This window comes from Schistocerca nitens, chromosome 9 (assembly GCF_023898315.1).
Source record: "Schistocerca nitens isolate TAMUIC-IGC-003100 chromosome 9, iqSchNite1.1, whole genome shotgun sequence".
Lineage (NCBI taxonomy): Eukaryota > Metazoa > Arthropoda > Insecta > Orthoptera > Acrididae > Schistocerca > Schistocerca nitens.
The window spans coordinates 31,221,287-31,242,839 of record NC_064622.1 but is presented as its reverse complement, the minus strand read 5'-3'; the positions used below and the strand labels follow the sequence as shown (position 1 = coordinate 31,242,839).

At 42.6% G+C, this 21,553-nt stretch overlaps 1 protein-coding gene across 1 annotated transcript in view; it reads right to left on the bottom strand.

The window, feature by feature from the left end:
• Positions 1-21,553, bottom strand: part of LOC126203535 (uncharacterized) — an 849,800-nt gene that overhangs the window by 746,438 nt on the left and 81,809 nt on the right. Inside the window, exon 2 of the mRNA XM_049937860.1 lies at positions 13,428-13,633. Coding sequence (XP_049793817.1) covers positions 13,428-13,633 — 206 coding nt within the window. The remainder of the gene's footprint in view (positions 1-13,427; positions 13,634-21,553) is intronic.

The window sequence follows — 21,553 nt, the reverse complement described above, 5'->3', positions numbered from 1 at the left end:
AGTGTTGTGTGAAAAATGCGTTGCAGAATGAGACAGTAAATTTTGTTTGCTTCATGTAGTGTATCGAATTAAAAAAGTAGTTTTTATAAGAAAACACTATTTTGAAACATTATTCCAAAAAATATATAAACTGAATCTCGTGATTTGTTCATTTTATTCCTATTATAATAACATCTTTTATTATCCAGTATACAAAAACAATGTCTAAGCATTTTGAATTGTTATTAGAGGTATCAGAAGTAAATAAACTTGATTTATGATAAAATAAATTGTGGTATTCTTTATGGGCCTTTGAGGCCCCCCCGTTGGTATTACATGTAACAAAAAATACGTTGGTAATGCTAGGGTTAAAGAACGTGAATGTACTTGTAACTATGGGGCGCAATGTATCTATTAAACAGTCACATTCACCGAAGTCTTTCTCCAACCTCTTTTTTGTAGGAGAACTTTGATCGAATAATTTGATGAATGAATTACATGGGAGGCTAGCGAGCCCACAAAGTATTTATATTTGCATCAGGTCCATTAAGTGATTGCATTAAACACTTTGTGTAGATGCCATGTAAATCCACTTGGGTGTGATTTGCATAACATCGTGATTTTTCCACCTAACTTCCATATCAGTTAAGGGTCCCATGATTGCAATCACGCAGCTAGTTTCCAAATCTGACTCAAATGTAAACACTCCAGGCTGCTATAAATCTTTCATTCGTTTTCAGAACTCTGTATTTTCCACAGTATTACATGTAGAACATGACTGATGCATGAATATAACCGTGAACTCATCAAGCTTGGACTTTGCACTCTAAAAGATGTTCTGTGAGTGCTCCCATGGCCATACGACATACGCCCATGCGACAGGCAAGTTCGATCCATACCTTATGTAGCAGCATTCTGTCAACGGGTATCACGGCAGCATATTTGGCATTCTGTCGGCCGTCCCAGTGTTCACGGCAGTGGAGGTACGTAAAGAAGACCCTTAATGCCACAGGGTGGAAGGTCAGGCTGTCTGGACGGTCAAGAGATCGGACCCACATCATCTCCACCACTACCCACAATCAAGCGATGAGTAAGTTCGTCATTTAGGCAGCGTCGGCGATCGATGCTCCATCGAAGAGGTGATCCGTCATGTTGGAGTATGAAATACTCACAATCAGCAGTAAGTTGTGGAGACAACTGCAACTTCAACATATCAAGTTGAGTAGCACCCGTCACTGTCTTCACACAGAGGATGAATGGTCCATACAGATCCGTGTGTGATACTACACAGAAAACATTAACCTAAAGCGAATCTCGCTCATGAGCCACAGTTTCGTGAGCATGTTCAGTGCCCTACACTCCCACATTGTGGCGATTACCTTTCCAGATGAACAGAAGGCTGCGTCGTTGCTGAATATCACCTTGCAGGTAACATGTTCATCAAGTTCTTCCTGCATTATGATGCAAAGTTGAAGGCGCTGGCTATGATCCTCCGTTTTAATTACTGCACGAGTGGCCGGCGGTATTGTCTCAAACATAGCCACTGTCACAACATCGTGCAAACCTTGATAAGGGAGATAAGGGAGAAGAAAATTTAATAGTAATGGGTGACTGGAATTTGAGAGTAGAAAAAGGAAGAAAAGGAAAAGCAGTGGTTGAATATAGAATCCGGGTAAGGAATGAAAGAGGAAGCCACCTGGTAGAATTTTGCATAGAGCACAACTTGGCTTAAGAATCATGAAAGAAGGTTGTACACATGGAGGATGCCTGGAGACAAAAATGGTTCAAAAGGCTCTGAGCACTATGGGACTCAACATCTTAGGTCATAAGTCCCCTAGAACTTAGAACTACTTAAACCTAACTAACGTAAGGACATCACACACACCCATGCCCGAGGCAGGATTCGAACCTGCGACCGTAGCAGCCCCGCGGTTCCGGACTGCAGCGCCAGAACCGCACGGCCACCGCGGCCGGCGCCTGGAGACACTGAAAGGTTTCAGATAGATTGTGTAATGCTAACAGAGATTTAGGAACTAGGTTTAAAATTTTAAGACTTTCAAGGGGTACATGTGGACTATGGTCACAATTTATTGGTTATGAACTGTAGATTAAAACTGAAGAAACTGCAAAAAGGTAGGGATTTAAGACGATGAGACCTGGAGAAACTGAAAGAACCAGAGATTATAGAGAGTTTCAGAGAGAGCATTAGGGAACAACAGACAAGACCAGGGGAAAGAAATACAATAGACGAAGAATGGGTAGCTTTGAGAGATGAAATAGTGAAGGCAGCAGAGGATCAAGTATGTAAAAAGACGAGGGCTAATAGAAATCCTTGGGTAACCGAGAAATATTGAATTTAATTGATAAAAGGAGTAAATATAAAAATGCAGTAAATGAAGCAGGCGAAAAAGAGTACAAAGTCTCAAAAATGAGATCGTCATGAAACGTAAAATGGCTAAGCACGGATGGCTAGAGGACAAATGTAAGGATGTAGAAGCATGTATCACTAGGGTTAAAATAGATACTGCCTACTGGAAAAATTAAAGAGACCTTTGGAGAAAAGAGAACCACTTGTATGAATATGAAGAGCTCCGATGGAAACTCAGTTCTAAGCAAATAAGGGAAAGCAGAAAGGCGGACGGAGTATATTGAGCGTCTATATAATGGCGATGGATTTGAGGACAATAGTATGGAAATGGAAGGGAACATAGATGGAGATGAAATGGGAGGTATGATACTGCGTGAAGAGTCTGGCAGAGCATTGAGAGACCTAAGTCGAAACAAGGCCCCATTCCATTAGAAATACTGACAGCTTTGGGAAAGCCAGCTCTACCACATGGTGAGCAACATGTATGAGACAGGCGAAATACCCTCAGACATCAAGAAGAATATAATAATTCTAACCCCAAGGAAAGCAGGTGTTGACAGGTGCGAAAATTACCGAACTACCAGTTTAATAAGTTACGGTCCAAAATACTAACACGAATTCATTACAGAATGAATGGAAAAATCAGTAGAAGCCGGCCTCGAGAAAGATCAGTTTGGATTCCGTAGAAACATTGGAACCCGCAAGACAATACTGATCTTACGACTTATCTTACAGGATAGGTTAAGGAAAGCATTTGTAGACTTAGAGAAAGCTTTTGACAATGGGACTGGAATACCCTGTTTCAATTTCTGAAGGTGGCAGGAGTATCATTCAGGGAGCGAAAGGCTATTTACAATTTGTACAGAAACCAGGTGGCAGTTATAAGAGTCGAGGGGCATTAAATGGGAAGCAGTGGTTGAGGAGGGTTGTAGCCTATCCCCAATATTATTCAGTCAGTATATTGAGCAAGCAGTAAAGGAGAAAAAAGAAAAATTGGAAATCGGAATGAAAATTCCAGATTAGAAACGAAATCTTTGAGGTTTACCGACAACATTGTAATTCTGTCAGAGACAGGAAAGGACCTGGAAAAGCAGTTGAACAGAATCGACAGTATCTTGAAAGAGGGATATGAGATGAATATCAACAAAAGCGAAACGGGGATAATGATATGTAGTCGAATAAAATCAGATGATTCTTAGGGAATTAGATCGGGAAAGAGTTTTGATGTCTGGGAAGCAAAAATCTGATGATAGTCGAAGTATAGAGGATATAAGATGTAGACTGGCTGTAGCAAGGAAAGCGTTTCTGAACAAGAGAAATTTGCTAACACCGAGTATACATTTAAGTGTAAGGAAGTCCCTTTTGAGGTTATCTGTGTGGAATGTATGGAAGTGAAACATTGACGATAAATAGTTTGGACATGAACAGAATAGAAGCTTTCGAAACGTGGTGCTGCAAAATAATGCCGAAGATTAGATGGGTAGATCACGTAACTAATGAGGAGGTACTGAATAGAATTGGGGAGAAAAGGAATTTGTGGCACATCTTGACTAGAAGAAGAGACTGAGTAATAAGACACGTTCTGAAGCTTCAAGTGACCAGCAATTGGAGGGAAGCGTGGTGGGTAAAACTCGTTGAGGGAGACGCAGAGATGAATACACTAAGCAGATTCCAAAGGATGTACTTTACAGTAGTTACTCAGAGATGATGAGGCTTGCACAGGATAGAGTAGGATGGAGAGCTGCATCAAACCAGTCTCAGGACTGAAGACCACAACAACAACAGTGTGCCTACTGCCACCGGTGGTTCAAAGGACGGGGGAAGAAGCATGTCCAGGTTCACTGACGGGACGGTGTATTGCTGTTGGTTTCAGGTCCAAAGCGCCGCTCGCAGGTATAGACAGAGTGGAGAGCCTTGTTCCGCACATTTGTGACATTAAGTCGTCTGGAATGGTGTGGGAGAGTTAAAGTCTCATACTGGAATTTAAACAGCATCCCCTGGCTGACACAGCGTACAAAGGCCGCCATTGATCTGCGAGCAATACCATATGGCATTGGCAGTACCTGTGCCACGTGTGGCAGTCGTGAGGCAAGATGAACATTAGAGTATTCCACCGTTTGGAGCAGGTCGTGGATTCGGAGTGAATTCTTGCGTATCTGAAGTCAGACGTTCTCGAGCAGACGCTGCTAGCTCGTTGCCGCTGATTGCCGTAGCGGCCTCTAGAACAAAACTCCTAAGCATCGCATGTTGTCCTCCGTCGCAAATGGACTGTACATACCCCCCAGGTTCCGACCTGTGTGCCAAAATCTTGGTTTTATGCGGGCTGACCCTTCTACCTGCTTCACGCCTTATGTAGTAAGAAGGGCAACCACCTGACGTAGTTCGTTCTCCGATCAGACGAGTATCATCAAATCATCTGTATACGTGAGACACATGAAGGAACTCGCATGGAGCAGGAAGCCCGTAAGATTCCGTCGAAGAGTCAGTATCAGTGGTTCGAGCGCTATTGCAAAGAGCACAATCGACAAGGGACTTCATTGCCTAACTCAGATGTAAACAAGAATCGTGCCTACCTCCATGCCATTGACTCTCAACGTCGAAGGAGCACCGCGAAAGAGGCGCATGAGAATGGCAACGAAACCCTGGGGTATCGTCATGCGCCGCATAGTCAATAAATCCTTCAGAACAGAAATTTCTCATGAAGAAATAGGTGGAGAAAAAAATTATACTAAAATGTATGAACAACAGGATGAACCTCAATGTATGAACAAACAACGATTACTTCCAGAGAAATAAGTAGTTGTTGTAATTATAGCTGCCTGTTGTTGAAACAGAATTAGTTCCATTTCTTAAATTAAACAATGAATGTAGGAATTGGGCGTCCGTTTGTTTGAATTCTTTGGTTCAATTTTAGCACAAGTTTACATTGGTTGTACCAGACTGAAACATTCTCCTCTCACCGTCTTTAGTTTTTTGCCTTTTTCATCATGACGGACACGCGAATCTCGTTACTATCACTTTCGACAGTCTCAGCAAAGTACTGATAGGCATTGCACTTCACCAAAACAAAGTTATTTAAATGTGTTCTGGGTGATCAGGAGATCCTTGAGAGTGCGAGGCATTCCTTGTTAATCTTGTTCGACGTGACCTGTTGGTATAGCTATGCCAGCTGACTCCAGACGAACTATCCACCACGATATTATTGCAGTTATCCTTCTGAGGCCGTTGCCGGAAACACACGGTGATTATATATATACCGGGTGATCAAAAAGTCAGCATAAATTTGAAACCTTAATAAACCACGGAATAATGTAGATAGAGAGATAAAAATTGACACACATGCTTGGAATGACATGGGGTATTATTAGAACCAAAAAATAAAAAATAAAAACAGTTCACAAAATGTCCGACAGATGCGCGTCCTTTGGTGATGATCGTGTGCTCAGCCGCCACTTTCGTCACGCTTGGCCTCCCTTGTCCCCAGACCTCAGTCCGTGGAATTATTGGCTTTGGGGTTACCTGAAGTCGCAACTGTATCGTGATCGACCGACATCTCTAGCGATGCTGAAAGACAACATCCGACGCCAATGCCCCACCTTAACTCCGGACATGCTTTACAGGGCTGTTCACAACATTATTCCTCGACTACAGCTATTGTTGAGGAATGATGGTGGACATATTGAGCATTTCCTGTAAGGAACATCATCTTTGCTTTGTATTACTTTGTTATGCTAATTATTGCTATTCTGATCAGATGAAGCGCCATCTGTCGGACATTTTTTGAACTTTTGTACTTTTTTTTGTTGTAATAAAACCCCATGTCATTCCAAGCATGTGTGTCAATTTGTACCTCTCTATCTACATTATTCCGTGATTTATTCTGTTTTCAAATTTATAATGACTTTTTGATCACCCGGAATATATATATATATATATATATATATATATATATATATATATATATATATATTATTATTATTAGCGAATGTCCCCATGGGAGAACGATAAGCAGGTGATTAACATTTCTTAATGTTCTTCTTATTTTCCCAGTATTTCTTCATTGCCTCCCCAAAGGCCTTCTTCCTTTCTTCGGTCCACTTTGGTCGGAAAGGTTTAGATTCCGTCTCTGGAGTAAACTTCCACTTGTCGATTTTTCTTCTGAATGTATCCCGGTCTGATGTGTTTGTTATGTCAATTTTTGCCTTTTTCAAATCCTTCTTAACTTCAGTTACCCAGGGTATTGTTGCCTTAAGTGATGTCATATAGTCCAATAGACGTTTAGTTAACCTGTTTCCAGGTAATCTGTCTATATGTCCATAAAACTTCATCCGCCTCTTCCTGATATCTGCCTCGATGTTTGATATTTTTTCGGTTGTCTCGGTAGTCTGCAGCCTGTATCCATCTTGTGTGTATCGTGGTCCTAGGATTTTTCTAATAATTTTTCTCTCTACTTTCTTAATTTCGTGTAAATCTAATTTTCTATTCAGGGAGAGTGTTTCACTTGCATATGTGACTGTTGGTTTGATGACTGTGTTGTAGTGTCTGATTTTAGTGCCTTTTGATAGACATTTCTTGTTATATATATTTTGAATAAGTCCGAATGCTTTCTTGATTTTCTGTAATCGGTTTTTTTTGTGCTATTTTCTCAAGTCCTGTTGGTTCAATAACTTCACCGAGATACTTAAAGTGCTTGACTCTAGTTATTTCACCATACTTTGTTTTTAGTTTCGAAATATCTAATTTTGAGCAGATGAATTCTGTCTTCTCAAAGGAGATTTGCAGGCCAACCTTCTCAGCACATTCTTTAAGTGTCTCAATTTGTTTTACTGCTGTTTCTTCACTGTCAGTTATAATTGCCAAGTCATCTGCAAACGCTAAATAAGGGATGTTCAATTTTCCTTTACCTCTTCCTAGTTCAATTGGCTTCCACAAGCTTTGTTTCCTTAGTGTTACTTCCCACTCTTTCATAACTTTGTCCAAAACTATATTGAATAATAGTGGTGAGATCCCATCTCCTTGTCTTACTCCTGTTTTAATTGAGAATGGTTCCGAAATTTCCCCTCTGAATTTAATTTTTGATTTGGTTTCTGTTAGTGTTTGTTCAATTAGTTTTCGGGTTTTAGTGTCTAGGCCTCGTTCTTCGAGAATGTGACATAGAGACTGTCTGTCTATGGAATCGTATGCCTTTTTGAAATCAACGAATGTGCAGATTATTGGTTTTGACCTGATTGCTTTAATCTTTAAAATAGTTTTAAGGTTGAATATCTGTTCCGGGCATGATCTATTAGGACGAAAGCCTGCTTGGTAATCTGAAATTGTATGTTCTAGTTGTTCTTGTGCCCTCTTTAGGAGACATGCAGATAGAATTTTGTAGGTAACTGGTAAAAGTGAAATGCCTCTGTAGTTGTTTACGTCTGATCTCTCTCCCTTTTTGTGCAATGGGTGAATTAGTGCACACTTCCACTCCTCTGGGATATTTTCTGTCTGCCAAATTTCTTGGATGATGCTAGTGATCTCTTTTAACGAATTTGGACCAAGGTTTTTCAGTAGTTCAGCTACAATTCCATCTTCTCCCGATGATTTATTATTTTTGAGTTTTCTAATGTGACTATAAATTTCTTCTTGAGATGGTGGTAGTGAAGTCTCATTCGTGTGTTCTGGTTGTAATCTGGGGAATCTTGTACTTGGTTGTGGGCAATTTAGGAGTTGTGAGAAATATTTAGCTAGTTCTTGGCAATTTTCTTTGTTAGTTAGTGCCAATTTTCCATTCTGTTTCCGGAAGCAGAGATTTTGTGGAGTGTATCCTTTGATTTGATTTGCGAATATTTTATAAAAATCTTGAGTGTTGTGGTTCCTAAAGTTTTCTTCAATTGTGTTTAGCTGTTCATTAAGGTATTTTCTTTTAGTTTGTCTAAGTATTTTAGCTGTTTGTTTTCTCACTTTGAAAAATGTTTGTTGTGTGGTTTCTGATTTGTCACAATTGTAATTTAAAAAGGCTTGTTGTCTCTCTTCTAATGCGTTATCAATATATATATATATATATATATATATATATATATATATATATATATATATATATATATATATATATATATATTGATAACGCATTAGAAGAGAGACAACAAGCCTTTTTATATATATATATATATATATATATATATATATATATATATATACTGCTGTCCACCGTAAATGCAACACCAAGAAAGACAAGAGGTAGCACAACAAGATTTATTTTGTAGATAACATGTTGACCAAGTATCAAATGATTACGTTGACAGACGTCTGTGACATGTGGTTCCTGCCAGAATCAGTAGCCAGAGTAGCCGCCATTGTTGGAGATCACCGCTGCCACACGTCTCGGCATTGAGTCAAACAGACGTTGGATGTGTTCCTGGGGTACAGCAGCCCAAGCAGCTTCCACACGTTGCCAAAGATCATCTGGTGTGGCAGCTGGGGATGTAATCTGGGTCACTCGTTGAGCAACCATGGACCACATGTTTTCTATCGGCGAAAGATCCGGAGAGCGAGCCGGCCAGGAAAGCAATTCAATCTGGTTATTGACGAAGAACCTTTGGACAATGCGTGCCACGTGTGGTCGCGCATTATCCTGTTGAAATATGGCTGTGGCCGAGCCCTGAAGGTAAGGAAGGACAACTGGCTCCAGCACCTCGAATATGTAGCGCCGGCTATTTAAAGTACCGGCAATGCGTACTAGAGGCGTGCGAGAGTAATATCCAATACCGCCCCATACCATAATACCCGGTGCAAGACCAGTGTGGCGGTGCATAATGCAGCTGTCCAGCATCCTCTCTCCACGATGTCTCCACACTCGAATCCGACCATCGTGGTGCTGCAGACAGAAGCGTGCCTCGTCAGTAAAGACAACGTCATTCCATTCTGCCGTCCACATCCGTCTGTCATCACACCATTGGCGACGGAGACGTCTGTGGTTCTGCGTCAATGGTAGACGAAGCAATGGACGTCTTGCGGACAGACCACTCTGCTGTAAACGGCGTCGAATGGTACGCGCAGACACTGGATGATGCGTTACAGACGCAATGTGCTGTGCAATGGTTCGGGATGTCACTGAGCGATCCGTCACTGCCATGCGCACAATTTGCCTATCAGCACGTGCAGTGGTGCACCGAGGTGAATGCGATCGACCACGTCGGTCCGTCGTACCCTCCTGCATCCAACGGTCACATATCCGCATTACAGTTGTTTGGTTTCGTCCAACACGACTAGCGATTTCTCTGTATGATAATCCACAATCTCGGTAAGCCACTAGCCTTCCTCTGTCGAACTCGGATACTTGATGAAAAGATGTTCGCTGTTGTCTACGAGGCATAACTGATCGTCTTGTGAAACAACCACAAGGTAAACACACGTGCCGAACGTACACTCGTCGAAATCACCAAGCCTTAAATGGCGCTATGAGGTGGCGCCACAGGCGCGCGTGATGTGCGTCTGCGCTGAAATTCTAATCAGTTGCATATCTCATCGCTGCAAACCCATGGTGTAAATTTTACTTGATTCGGATGCTTCCTTCAGGGTGTTGCATTTACGGTGGCCAGCAGTATATATATATATATATATATATATATATATATATATATATATATATATATATATATATATATACTAACCAGTCAGGAAAACGTTGAAATAAGGGCCCTGCGTTTTTGACGTTTCCAAGCACACTGAAGTTACGGTGGATGGTGCACCTTTACATACACTCCACACTAGCTAAAGCCCTTAATTAGGGCTTTAACGCTGGCACGACGGCAGCGCTCCAGCTCCATGGAGGCTGGAAATAGAGGCTTATGGCAATTAACACCGGTCGCCCCTACTTTAAGAATACTGCACAAAAAAAAATGGTTCAAATGGCTCTGAGCACTATGGGACTCAACTGCTGTGGTTATCAGTCCCCTAGAACTTAGAACTACTGAAACCTAACTAACCTAAGGACATCACACACATCCATGCCCGAGGCAGGATTTGAACCTGCGACCGTAGCAGTCCCACGGTTCCGGACTGCGCGCCTAGAACCGCGAGACCACCGCGGCCGGCAATACTGCACAGTCATTCACACCAAGTCCTAAACGGTGTTATTATTTTCATTTTAAAACTGCCATATGTACATATAACTCTTGCGCCACAACAGGCAGAGCCCAGTTTGACGCCGAACGTGCCACAGCAACTAGCCAAAACAAAAAAATCAGAACCACAAGAAGTAACGCTCGATAACCCAAACAAGGAAATGAGTGCTTGCGCATTTTAGAAGAGTGTCCGTCCCAAGCACTAAACAAACACGACGAAATACTTTGTGGAATCAAACAAGCAGGAAACGGAAGGAAAAGCGGAAACAGATTGACTGGGGAGAAAAATACGTCAAGGACGCGGACACTAGAAACGACTCAAGAACAGATTGATTCCAGTATCGGTCAAGACCCTCCGAATCCTCCATCTGCCATCATGACTACAGCAACGAAGTGTTAAAATACATGGTGAAACCTTCACCTGCCATTTATATAGCACGATTCGCTATTAGTTTCAGTCAATGATCATTATCAGGCTTAGCTGGCACAAAGAATCTAAGATGCAATGACGGAAATGAAAGATTCAAGTGCGGGGTTAAAATTCAGGGCGAAAGAATATCAATGATAAGATTCTTGATGACATTGATATCTTCAGTGAAAGTTAAGAGGAATTACAGGTTCTGTTGAATGGAATTAACAGTCTAATCGGTAAAGAACATGGATGGAGTACAGATAGAAGCGAGACGAAAATAATGAAAAGTATCAGAAATGAGAACAGCAGTAAACTTAAAACCAGAATTTGGGATCACGAAGTAGATCAAGTCAAGGAATTCTGGTACGTAGACAGCTAAATAACCTATGACGGACGGAGCTTGTAGGACATAAAAACCAGGCTAGCACTGGCAAAAAGGGCTTTCCAGGCCAAGAGGCGTCTACTAATACCAAAAAATAGGTCTTAATTAGAATAAGAATTAACAAGAAATTTCAGAGAATGTACGTTTGGAGCATAGCATTGTATGGAAGTGGGATAATAATTGTGGGAAAACCATTACAGAAGAGAATCGACGCATTTCAGCTGTGATTCTACAAACACATGTTGCAGAAAATTAGGTGGACTGATATGATATGATCGGAGGTGAGGGTATCATCTGGAGTGCCCCAGGGAAGTGTGGTATGTCCGCTGCTGTTTTCCATCTACATAAATGATCTTTTGGATAGGGTGGATAGCAATGTGCGGCTGTTTGCTGATGATGCTGTGGTGTACGGGAAGGTGTCGTCGTTGAGTGACTGTAGGAGGATACAAGACGACTTGGACAGAATTTGTGATTGGTGTAAAGAATGGCAGCTAACTCTAGGTATCGAAAAATGTAAATTAATGCAGATGAATAGGAAAAAGAATCATGTAATGTTTGAATACTCCATTAGTAGTGTAGCGCTCGACACAGTCACGTCGATTAAATATTTGGGTGTAACATTGCAGGGCGATATGAAGTGGGACAAGCATGTAATGGCAGTTCTGGGGAAGGCGGATAGTCGTCTTCGGTTCAGTGGTAAAATTTTGGGAAGTTGTGGTTCATCTGCAAAGGAGGCCGCTTACGAAACACTAATACGACCTATTCTTGAGTACTGCTCGAGCGTTTGGGATGCGTATCAGGTCGGATTGAGGAAGGACATAGAAGCAATTCAGAGGCGGGCCGCTACATTTGTTACTGGTAGGTTTGATCATCACGCGAGTGTTACGGAAATGCTTCGGGAACTCGGCTGGGAGTCTCTAGAGGATAGGAGGCGTTCTTTTCGTTAATCGCTACTGAGGAAATTTAGAGAACCAGCAGTTGAGTCTGACTGCAGTACAATTTTACTGCCGCCAACTTACATTTCGCGGAAAGACCACAAAGATAAGATAAGAGAGATTAGGGCTCGTACAGAGACATATAGGCAGTCATTTTTCCCTCTTTCAGTTTGGGAGTGGAACAGGGAGAGAAGATGCTAGTTGTGGTACGAGGTACCCTCCGCCACGCACCGTATGGTGGATTGCGCAGTATGTATGTAGATGTAGATGTAGATGAAAAGGAATGAGGAGATTCTCCGTACAAACGGCGAGGAAAGTAATATGTGGAAAACACTGACAGGAGAAAGAGACGGTCGATTGGATGCCTTATAAGACATCAGGGCATAAGTCCTATGGTACTAGAGGAAGCTGTAGGGGACAAAAACTTTAGGGGAAGACAGAGAATGAAATAGAGCCACAAAATAATTGAGGATGTAGGTTGCGAGTGCTACTCTGAGATGAAAAGATTGGCACAGGAGACGATTTTGTTGAGGGCAGCGTCAAACCAGAGAGAAAACTGATGACTGAAACGAAAAGAATGGCGTAGAATCACAATCTAGTGAAATATCAATGTAGTTCGGAAGAATAACGAAACAGGTGCGCCAAAGACGTCTGTACTATTCATCGAAAAGCGTGTCAGTCTGAATCTCAGATGGAGATGGACTGATAACTCGAGTTTTTAGTCAGCTTTAAAATTAGTATTATGATATAGATACTTCGGCGTACAGTGTTGTTGTCACATTAATGTGACCACCTGTCAAAAGCGTGAAGAACCACCTTCTGCAGCGCCAACATGCGGGAGGAGTGTGGAAGAGGTTCCGGAAAGTACCGACAGAGATGTGAAGCCATACGGATCCCAGCGTCGCGGTCAGCTGCTCTGCGTTTCACGGTAGAGGAAACACGACGTGAACAGTCCTATCCAGGTGATCTCACAGACTTTCGACTGCATTTAAATCCGGGATGTTGAATGTCCAGCGGAGAACGGTTGACCCATCCTGAAACTCTTCGCAGCACACACGTACACTGTGAGCAGTGTGACACGTTGCATTGTCGTACTGGTAGATGCCATCGTGCCGTAGAGAAGTGGTTTGCAATGATAGTTGCACACCTGTGTAGATCCATCGGATTAGCGAGTCGTTAAGCCCCGCTCTTGAAAATGAAGGCGGTGCAGCCATCTAGTGCTAACTGGAGCAGAGAGGTGTCTACTTACGTCTACGGTGAGCCCGGCGAAGGGGAAGACCTTGATGGCGGGGTTCTCGCGCGGCGTGTAGCGGAAGAACTCGCGCCGGCCCTTGTACCACTTGACGGAGTAGAGCGCGTCGCCCTCCAGGTCGTAGCGGCAGCGCAGCACCGCCGCCGTGCCCCGCTGGATGGCCGCCGGCACCGACACGCGCACGTCGCGCAGCGCCACGCCACCTGCAGGCACGACACGCCCCACCCACTCACTACTGCGCTGCCTCACACTGTTAGCGTGTGTTTTGTTACTAGCCGTGTACTAGGAGTCGCTCGGGTATCTATTTATTCCAATTTTATCAGTCTGTCTTCTCCCCCTCTCTATGTCCATTAACTTCTTGCGCCTCACTATGTTTTTCTCCTCCTCCTCCTCCTCTCTGCCTTTTCCCCCCTCTCTCTGTTCATCTCGTCCTACCATCTCTTCTCCCAGTCGCTGTCCACATCCTCCTACTCCTCTGCCCATTTGTTGCTACATCTCTCTCTCTCTCTCTCTCTCTCTCTCTCTCTCTCTCTCCATCCGTTCCTCCTCTCCCTGTCAATCAGTTTGTAGTCGCTCTGTGCATTTGCAGCTTCCCCCTCTGTCAATTTCCTCCTCCTACCCCTGTCTGTCCATCTCCTCCCCTTTCCTTTCCCTGTCCATCTACCTCTCCCACTCTCTTTGTCCATTCCTCCACTTTACCTTCTATGTCCATTTCCCCCTTCTCATCTTTTTATCTCCTTCTCCATATCTGTCCATCTCCTCCTTCCCTCTCTATCTTTCTCTTTCTCCCCCAGGAGATTACTAGTCCTTACCCTCAGGGTATTTCTTCCAAACTGTAATATGTGTACCAACCTTTGTTGAAATCACACTCGGCGTTACCAGAAAACGCATATGTCACACATGTTTATATATTTCACACATATTTGTACTAGTGTTTCACCTCTATTAGCCGATCACAATATTATTGAACCTGGAGTGGTGAGTTTTCATGTTGATATTTCACGAGGATACGTTGAAACACTTGACTATATGCACAGCTGACCTGGAAGCATTTAGAGTGAAGAGCATTTTACATCACTCGCTAGTGTACGTGTGTACTGTAAGGTCGTTATGTGTTTCCCTTAGCTACCACAGATGGCTAAGTTCATCAATAATATCGTCGTTGAGTTGTATCTCTAGCGAATTTCACCCTGCAGGTATCACGTCGCGGCAGTGATGGGGAGAATGACGTTTGTATGTGTGAACCGACAACCATAGCGCTTCCCGTCAACCGACGAACTGCTACAGGGCAATCCCGCGGCCAATCCGAGCGCGTGGCGCCAAGTTTCCGTAGTTTAAAAATGGTGCGTTGTCGACCTACACACCAATAGTAATTTTGCTTCCTACTGGCATCAGCTATCCAGGGTTAAAATTTCGTGTCTTAATTTTTCTCCACTCCGTCATCATCAACATTTAAGACTGATTATGCCTTTCAGCGTTCAGTCTGGAGCATAGTCCCCCTTATAAAATTTCTCCATGGTCCACTATTCAGCGCTAACATTGGTGCCTCTTCTGATGTTAAGCCTATTACTTCCAAATCATTCTTAACCGAATCCAGGTACCTCCTCCTTGGTCTACCCCGACTCCTCCCACCCTATACTGCTGAACCCATGAGTCTCTTGGGTAACCTTGCTTCTCCCATGCGTGTAACATGACCCCACCATCTAAGCCTGTTCGCCCTGACTGCTACATCTATAGAGTTCATTCCCAGTTTTTCTTTGATTTCCTCATTGTGGACACCCTCCTGCGATTTTTCCCATCTACTAGTACCTGCAATCATCCTAGCTACTTTCATATCCGTAACCTCAACCTTGTTGATAAGGTAACCTGAATCCACCCAGCTTTCACTCCCATGCAACAAAGTTGGTCGAAAGACTGAACAGTGCACAGATAACTTAGTTTTGGTACTCACTTCCTTCTTGCAGAAGAGATTAGATCGTAGCTGAGCGCTCACTGCATTAGCTTTGCTACACCAAGCCTCCAGTTCTGTCCACTCTGTATATAAATTTATTTTCCATATGTACCAGTTTATCTTAATCCTAGCGCTATAAATGGTTTAAACACTCTGAGATAAAGCTTTACCGTTGATCTTTCTTTGTAGAATGAGAAGCTGCCAAGTTTGGGTTATTAAAAGAAGCATTTATTTTCTACTTGTTGGTGAAAACATTTGAGTTTTTATTGTTGTTAAGGGTAGACATAGTAAGGTGGATTTTGTAGCTGAAGGAAGCGCATGGCCGTTAATTTTTTTTTTCAGTCAGTCGATGGAAGTGTTTTAGAAAACATAAGTTGAAACTACGAATATTTTTCTTCTCAAAGAACATTTTAAATACTGAAAAAGTTTTAATTTCTTTGCACAAGAATAACTTCGGACCATCATACCCAAGATAGCAACATAACTAGACAAACAAAAGAGTCAGCTAAGTAACAAAATTTTGCTTTGTCAGAGAGCGCGTGCCATTCACTGTCGTCGTGAAACAACGAATATCCATGCAATTGATACGTCATGAGATCTACATTCATCATTGAAACAGCGCGTTACATTGTGCTTAAAACCAAGGGTTCTACGTGTATTAGTGATTTAATAAAGATGTAACTATGTATTCGGATATTTACGAGGAAATTACGAAACGCAAATGTCTAAAACAAACAATGCGCTTAAACATAAAGGGAAAAACACAAAGATCACGGACGTCAACTGCTCTGTGTTCTTACGGATCTCGCCCGTCCACTAACTTCAGCGACCATCATGGTGCTTCCGGCACCGAAACTGGTTGCAACCAGTGAGTAACATGTGTTGCGATTGAACCTGTTTCACAGAATTTTAAATACTCAATACATCCAACCAGCGACAGCTTACAAGTTGGCGACTATGCTCAGGATACGTTTGCTTGCGAACTCCTGACACCGTAGTTAGATCCACAAAAGTTTCCCAATTCAAACTCAGTTTTGAAGTAGGGTTGGCGTTTGCCTTCTCAGTGATCATTAAATTAAAATACACAAATTACTTTACGTTGCTGGTGGGCAACCAACTTACGTTTTCTGTTTCAGTAACATGAGGTTAAGGTGGACCCTTGGAGGGGATCTTATTTGTTTTCTCTGCACTATGCTGTGTGCATACATACAGACAACAGAGCAAACGGACTGCAACTGTAGAATATGTAATTGGAGGTAACAGGCGCATTCGAGTACGGTGCTATACTATGCCGTCCGAACGCAAAAATACAGCTTTTGTGCTAGGTTTAGGCAACATTAATACATTTAAAAGCAATTTTAGAATACGAAACGAGAGGTGATGCCATGATCATATGGGTAGAAGTTGCATAAAATCGATAATATGAGGGAAAATGATGGAAAATATGTATAAACTGAGGGAGAAAACGCGAAATGCCGGGTAATTGAGGGAGTACTTGCATGTCTTCTGCTTGGTGCAGGACAATTCTTGTACATGGGAACGAGTATGTGACAACCAGAAGGGTACGAGAAATAGTTGACATGGAAGCACAGGAAACCAGGAAAACAGCAATTTTTCCTGGACAGTGATAAGACGGTAGGAATAGAATGTTTAACGTGGATGATCACCATATATAGACTAATAAATCTGTGTATGTCTGATCACAAAACCACGTGTGACTACAAAGTTATCGGCAACCGACTTATAAATTTTTATGAAGTGTCATTAGCTAAAGGGTGTTGTATTACCGTCTGGGTTGACTACAGTATACAGACGCAGACTGGATCACGTATTTGACCCTGTGCCAGAGTGTTTAGGTGTTTTAAACCCTAACAAACAGTATTTACAGTGTGCTTCTCTGTACTCTACGTCAGTCACAACTTTGCGGTGTCAGCTAACGATCAGTTGCTGTATGGCAGCTTTCTGCTGTATGTCTGTTGAGGTAATAGTTATACATGCGGGATGACTGCTGTCTTTCATACTTTCCTGGAAAAGAGAGCCACCTGCTTCTAAACTTACGTGGATCTGAGTTAAAGGACGATAGGAAGCAGATGGAGTGATAAGTTGAGAGAAAGAGAGAGGGATAGAGAGAGAGAGGGGGGGAGAGAGAGAGAGAGAGAGAGAGAGAGGGGGGGGTCATGTTGCTACAGATGATATATCATGCATTTAACAATTTTTCCGTTGTTCTCTGGGGGTAGATCAGTTGTGCGGTATAACCTGCGATAGATAAGTACACAACTGCGTGTTCTGTGTGCGACTTAGACGACTATCTACACGTGATCGTTAACAGCAAACGTCTCCAAACAACAGTCATCTGAAGACTCCTAACTCATGTGTCACGAAACATGTCCGTCGATGTAAAACCTGTTTCCGTACCTTCCTCGAGGCGAACGAATATGTACCTGAAGTAGGCCATTTTTCTGCCACATCTTGGACGAAAATAGAGTATTCAGTTTCATATACGCAGGAAATCACTGTTACTATACTTTTCATGTTCATCTTATCCTAAATGCACGCAAGTGGATCATTGGGAAGAGGGTAAGTCGTATAATTGTTTAGTAGGTTGGTGTATAATGAGCGCAGATGTTCTCAGAGAAAAACAAACAACACATGGGAGCGTCAGCCATCAGATCACATATATGTGGAAAACGGTTAAAAATATGGAAGAAGACATAAAATTGGTAAATTTCGAGGGAAACCTGATATAATCACGATAAATTGATGTCAGATACGTAAACATTGAGGGAAATACCACGCAATATGTAAAATCGTGAAAACCTAGTAAAATTACGGAAATTGACTTGGAATACGTAAAATTAGAGACAAATACCGTGAAAAGACTATGAAACAAAATCAATCAAAGTGCACGTTCTGGAGGAGGAGAGTAGACTGATGCTTCGTATACACACCTTAATAGTGGAGAGATGGGACACTCTAGAGATATGACGTCAAGGCGAAATGGCAATATCAACACCGGACATGAACAGTACAGCTAATACCGGACCATAACTTCTGTGTGCAAGAGGAAGGTTACCAGGGGCGGTGGTAAACAGCGGTAAGACTGTTACATCTCCTCTGGCTACTGATCGTGGTGTTTGTTTCCTGCTAAGGCTCTCTGAGCACTATGGGACTCAACTGCTGAGGTCATTAGTCCCCTAGAACTTAGAACTAGTTAAACCTAACTAACCTAAGGACATCACAAACATCCATGCCCGAGGCAGGATTCGAACCTGCGACCGTAGCGGTCTTGCGGTTCCAGACTGCAGCGCCTTTAACCGCACGGCCACTCCGGCCGGCTCCTGCTAAGGTATCACTGATTCTTCGTATGCACTTTCGGCCGCCGGCGATCATTTTATAGGGTTCTTGTGGACATATCATTATTTTCGAACTGTAATTGAGCATGAACTTCGTAAACATCAGGTGTTATACACCTCTGAAAACATACGTAGTGTGTAGTTTCATACTTTTATAGTTTGTCATCACAGTTTATCGTAGAGAAACTTACGTGGAGAATGTACGTCATGCGCTGGGGAAATATATTTCTTACACTGTAATATTAACAGCGGTGCAATCCACTTGGCTCAAGGTCAGAAGACGCATCGCTCTGGCGTTATAGCGTGCTTTAAGTGCAGAACCGTGCAATCTTAGGAATGCATTAGTTATGTTCCACGATTGTTTCACTGTTACCAACACCTTCTTGGTACTGATCTCACACACTAGAACAATAATTCTGAATTGATAGCACAATTGATTTACGTAAAATCCTTCAAAGAACATTCTTTGGAACCTCATCGCGCGTAAACCACACGTTTCTTCTACATAATCGTCTGTTATATCACCACAACACTCTCATATCTACTATACACTGATAAGGGGTCGTAACCTCCTCGGCATGCGCGCATCTGGAGATATCTTGGGCACTTGCATACGTGCCGTGAGTTAGATCGTTGTGGAACAGTGTTCGCAGAACAACAGTTACGGACTAGGCTCCCCCTGTTTCTTCACGAGGCGTGGAATGTAGCGGTTTACTTCTGGTCAGTTGCAAGCAGCGATAGTATTGCAGGGAGCGATGGTAAAAGACAATGCGAAGTCTTCCAATCTCTAACTTTATCCTAAGAATGAGAGAATGTGCGGCTGATCCCGGCGGAGTTTCGAGTCCTCCCTCGGGCATGTGTGTGTGTGTTTGTCCTTAGGATAATTTAGGTTAAGTAGTATGTAAGCTTAGGGACTGATGACCTTAGCAGTTAAGTCCCATAACATTTGACACATTTGAATGAGAGAATGCTCTGTGACTGCCATCCGTATAGGGAAAAATGGGCAATCGTAATCGTACATTACTCCCTATGATCGAAGTGCTAGAAATATGTATATCGCTCTCTGGTAAAATTTGATATAGATGTTTGAGAATTAACAATGTAATGGACGTACTGCACAGCTATCTATGTAAATTCGCAATGGTATCCGCGAAGTAGTGGAGGGTCGGTATAGATATGATACAGAAATTGGGTAGCATGCTGCATGTTATTGGTTGGCATTGAAATTACAGGAAAAAAGCTGGTAAAATAGCTAAAATTGATCACTGTCAATTGTGGTGCTTCTTACAGCATATCGACGGCGTCTTTTCCATACCGTCTATTCACTGGTATGCTGTTGATTATCCCATAACGATTGACTGACGACACTTCTTTGCGATGGTGAGAGAGTCTTGGTAAGAACCACACCTTCCGGGATGGCCAGCACCGAACTAGGGATCGTGTGCGCCACTGCAGTGTGAGGAATCAATCGAAATGGAACACCAAGCTATCCGCTACCCCGCCACTGTGAAAGATGAGTTTAAATGTAGAGGCCATCAATCGTCTTTGGACAGATGTTTGGAAATGATCCACAATGCCATAAAACTGTACCGGTTTCCTTATCTTGTGACTATCTTTCATTTCATTCATCCAGTGTGTTTGTTGTTGGAGCAGCAGTAACAACATTTACTGAGGAATGTTCAATACTCTGTGAGACCCAATGGATCGGAACTTGCTAATGTCCGTTTTGAACCTGATACAGACCTCGAAGACCTGGTGGAAGAAACAAAATGTATGGCAGTGTGTTAGGCTGTAATAATACACTGCTTACGCGTGTTACAGCAGATAAAACAATCTATCAGACAACAAAACAGGGATCCTTTCTTGGAAGTGATAGTCTGTGGGATATGAAACTTCACACTGATCTGTGGAAGGGACTTCGATCACTGGCCACCTGCTCCAATAGACGTGTATAGTTAATGAGATAAGTTCCATGCCAGCACGCAGACGGTTTTGTTTTCGTTATACCGGAAGAGAGAGATGTGGTAAAATCTTACCAAGTTCTCTGTCAGATGTAGTTAGCGGAGCTTTTATGGTTCATAGTTCTCATCTGTTGGATGGTACAAAGTAAAGATAATTGACAGGATGTTTGGACAGACGTGAATGGCCCCTGGGTGACACAGATCTCCTCCGAACTGTGGTTCCTGTCAGTAGTTTGGAGATGGCCAGGAATGCAGTAGGAAAATCCATGTCCTTCTTTCAGTTACTGTAATGTCTTTAATACTATCTCATGTTGCAGGAGAAAGCTCCATTTTGGCACTGGCCTTACACATCATACACTGTTGGTGGAGCTACGACAGAATTTTCCGTACGCACCCAGTGGTCAAAAAAGATGGTACTGTCACATTAACTTAGCTCAAGCTTTTACTCCACAGTGTGCAGAAGGTGGTAGATATAGCACTCCCTGATATGTGTTCAGTTCCGACTTAAATTGGGATGATCACATGGACGACGTTGCCGTGAGGGCAGGGCAGAGATTGAGGAACAGTTACAAGATGCAGAGGGAGTGTCTAAAGCCATTTTCTAGTTTTGTTGTAGCAGATACGTTCAGAGAAGGTGGCTTGTTTCGAGAGATAAGAGTGACATGAATATGGTTCACCAGTGGCTGTAATCATTGAAAGATGTCTCCATAGGATCCAGAACAAGTATTTGGTTTACTGGATCGGCTTGATTCCAAATTGCAGACAGTATTTCCACCAGAAAGCGCAACGCCATCAGCGACTATTTTGTTTAGAACCAATACCGGTTTTCACGCAGGATGACAATAACGTAGTCATTCT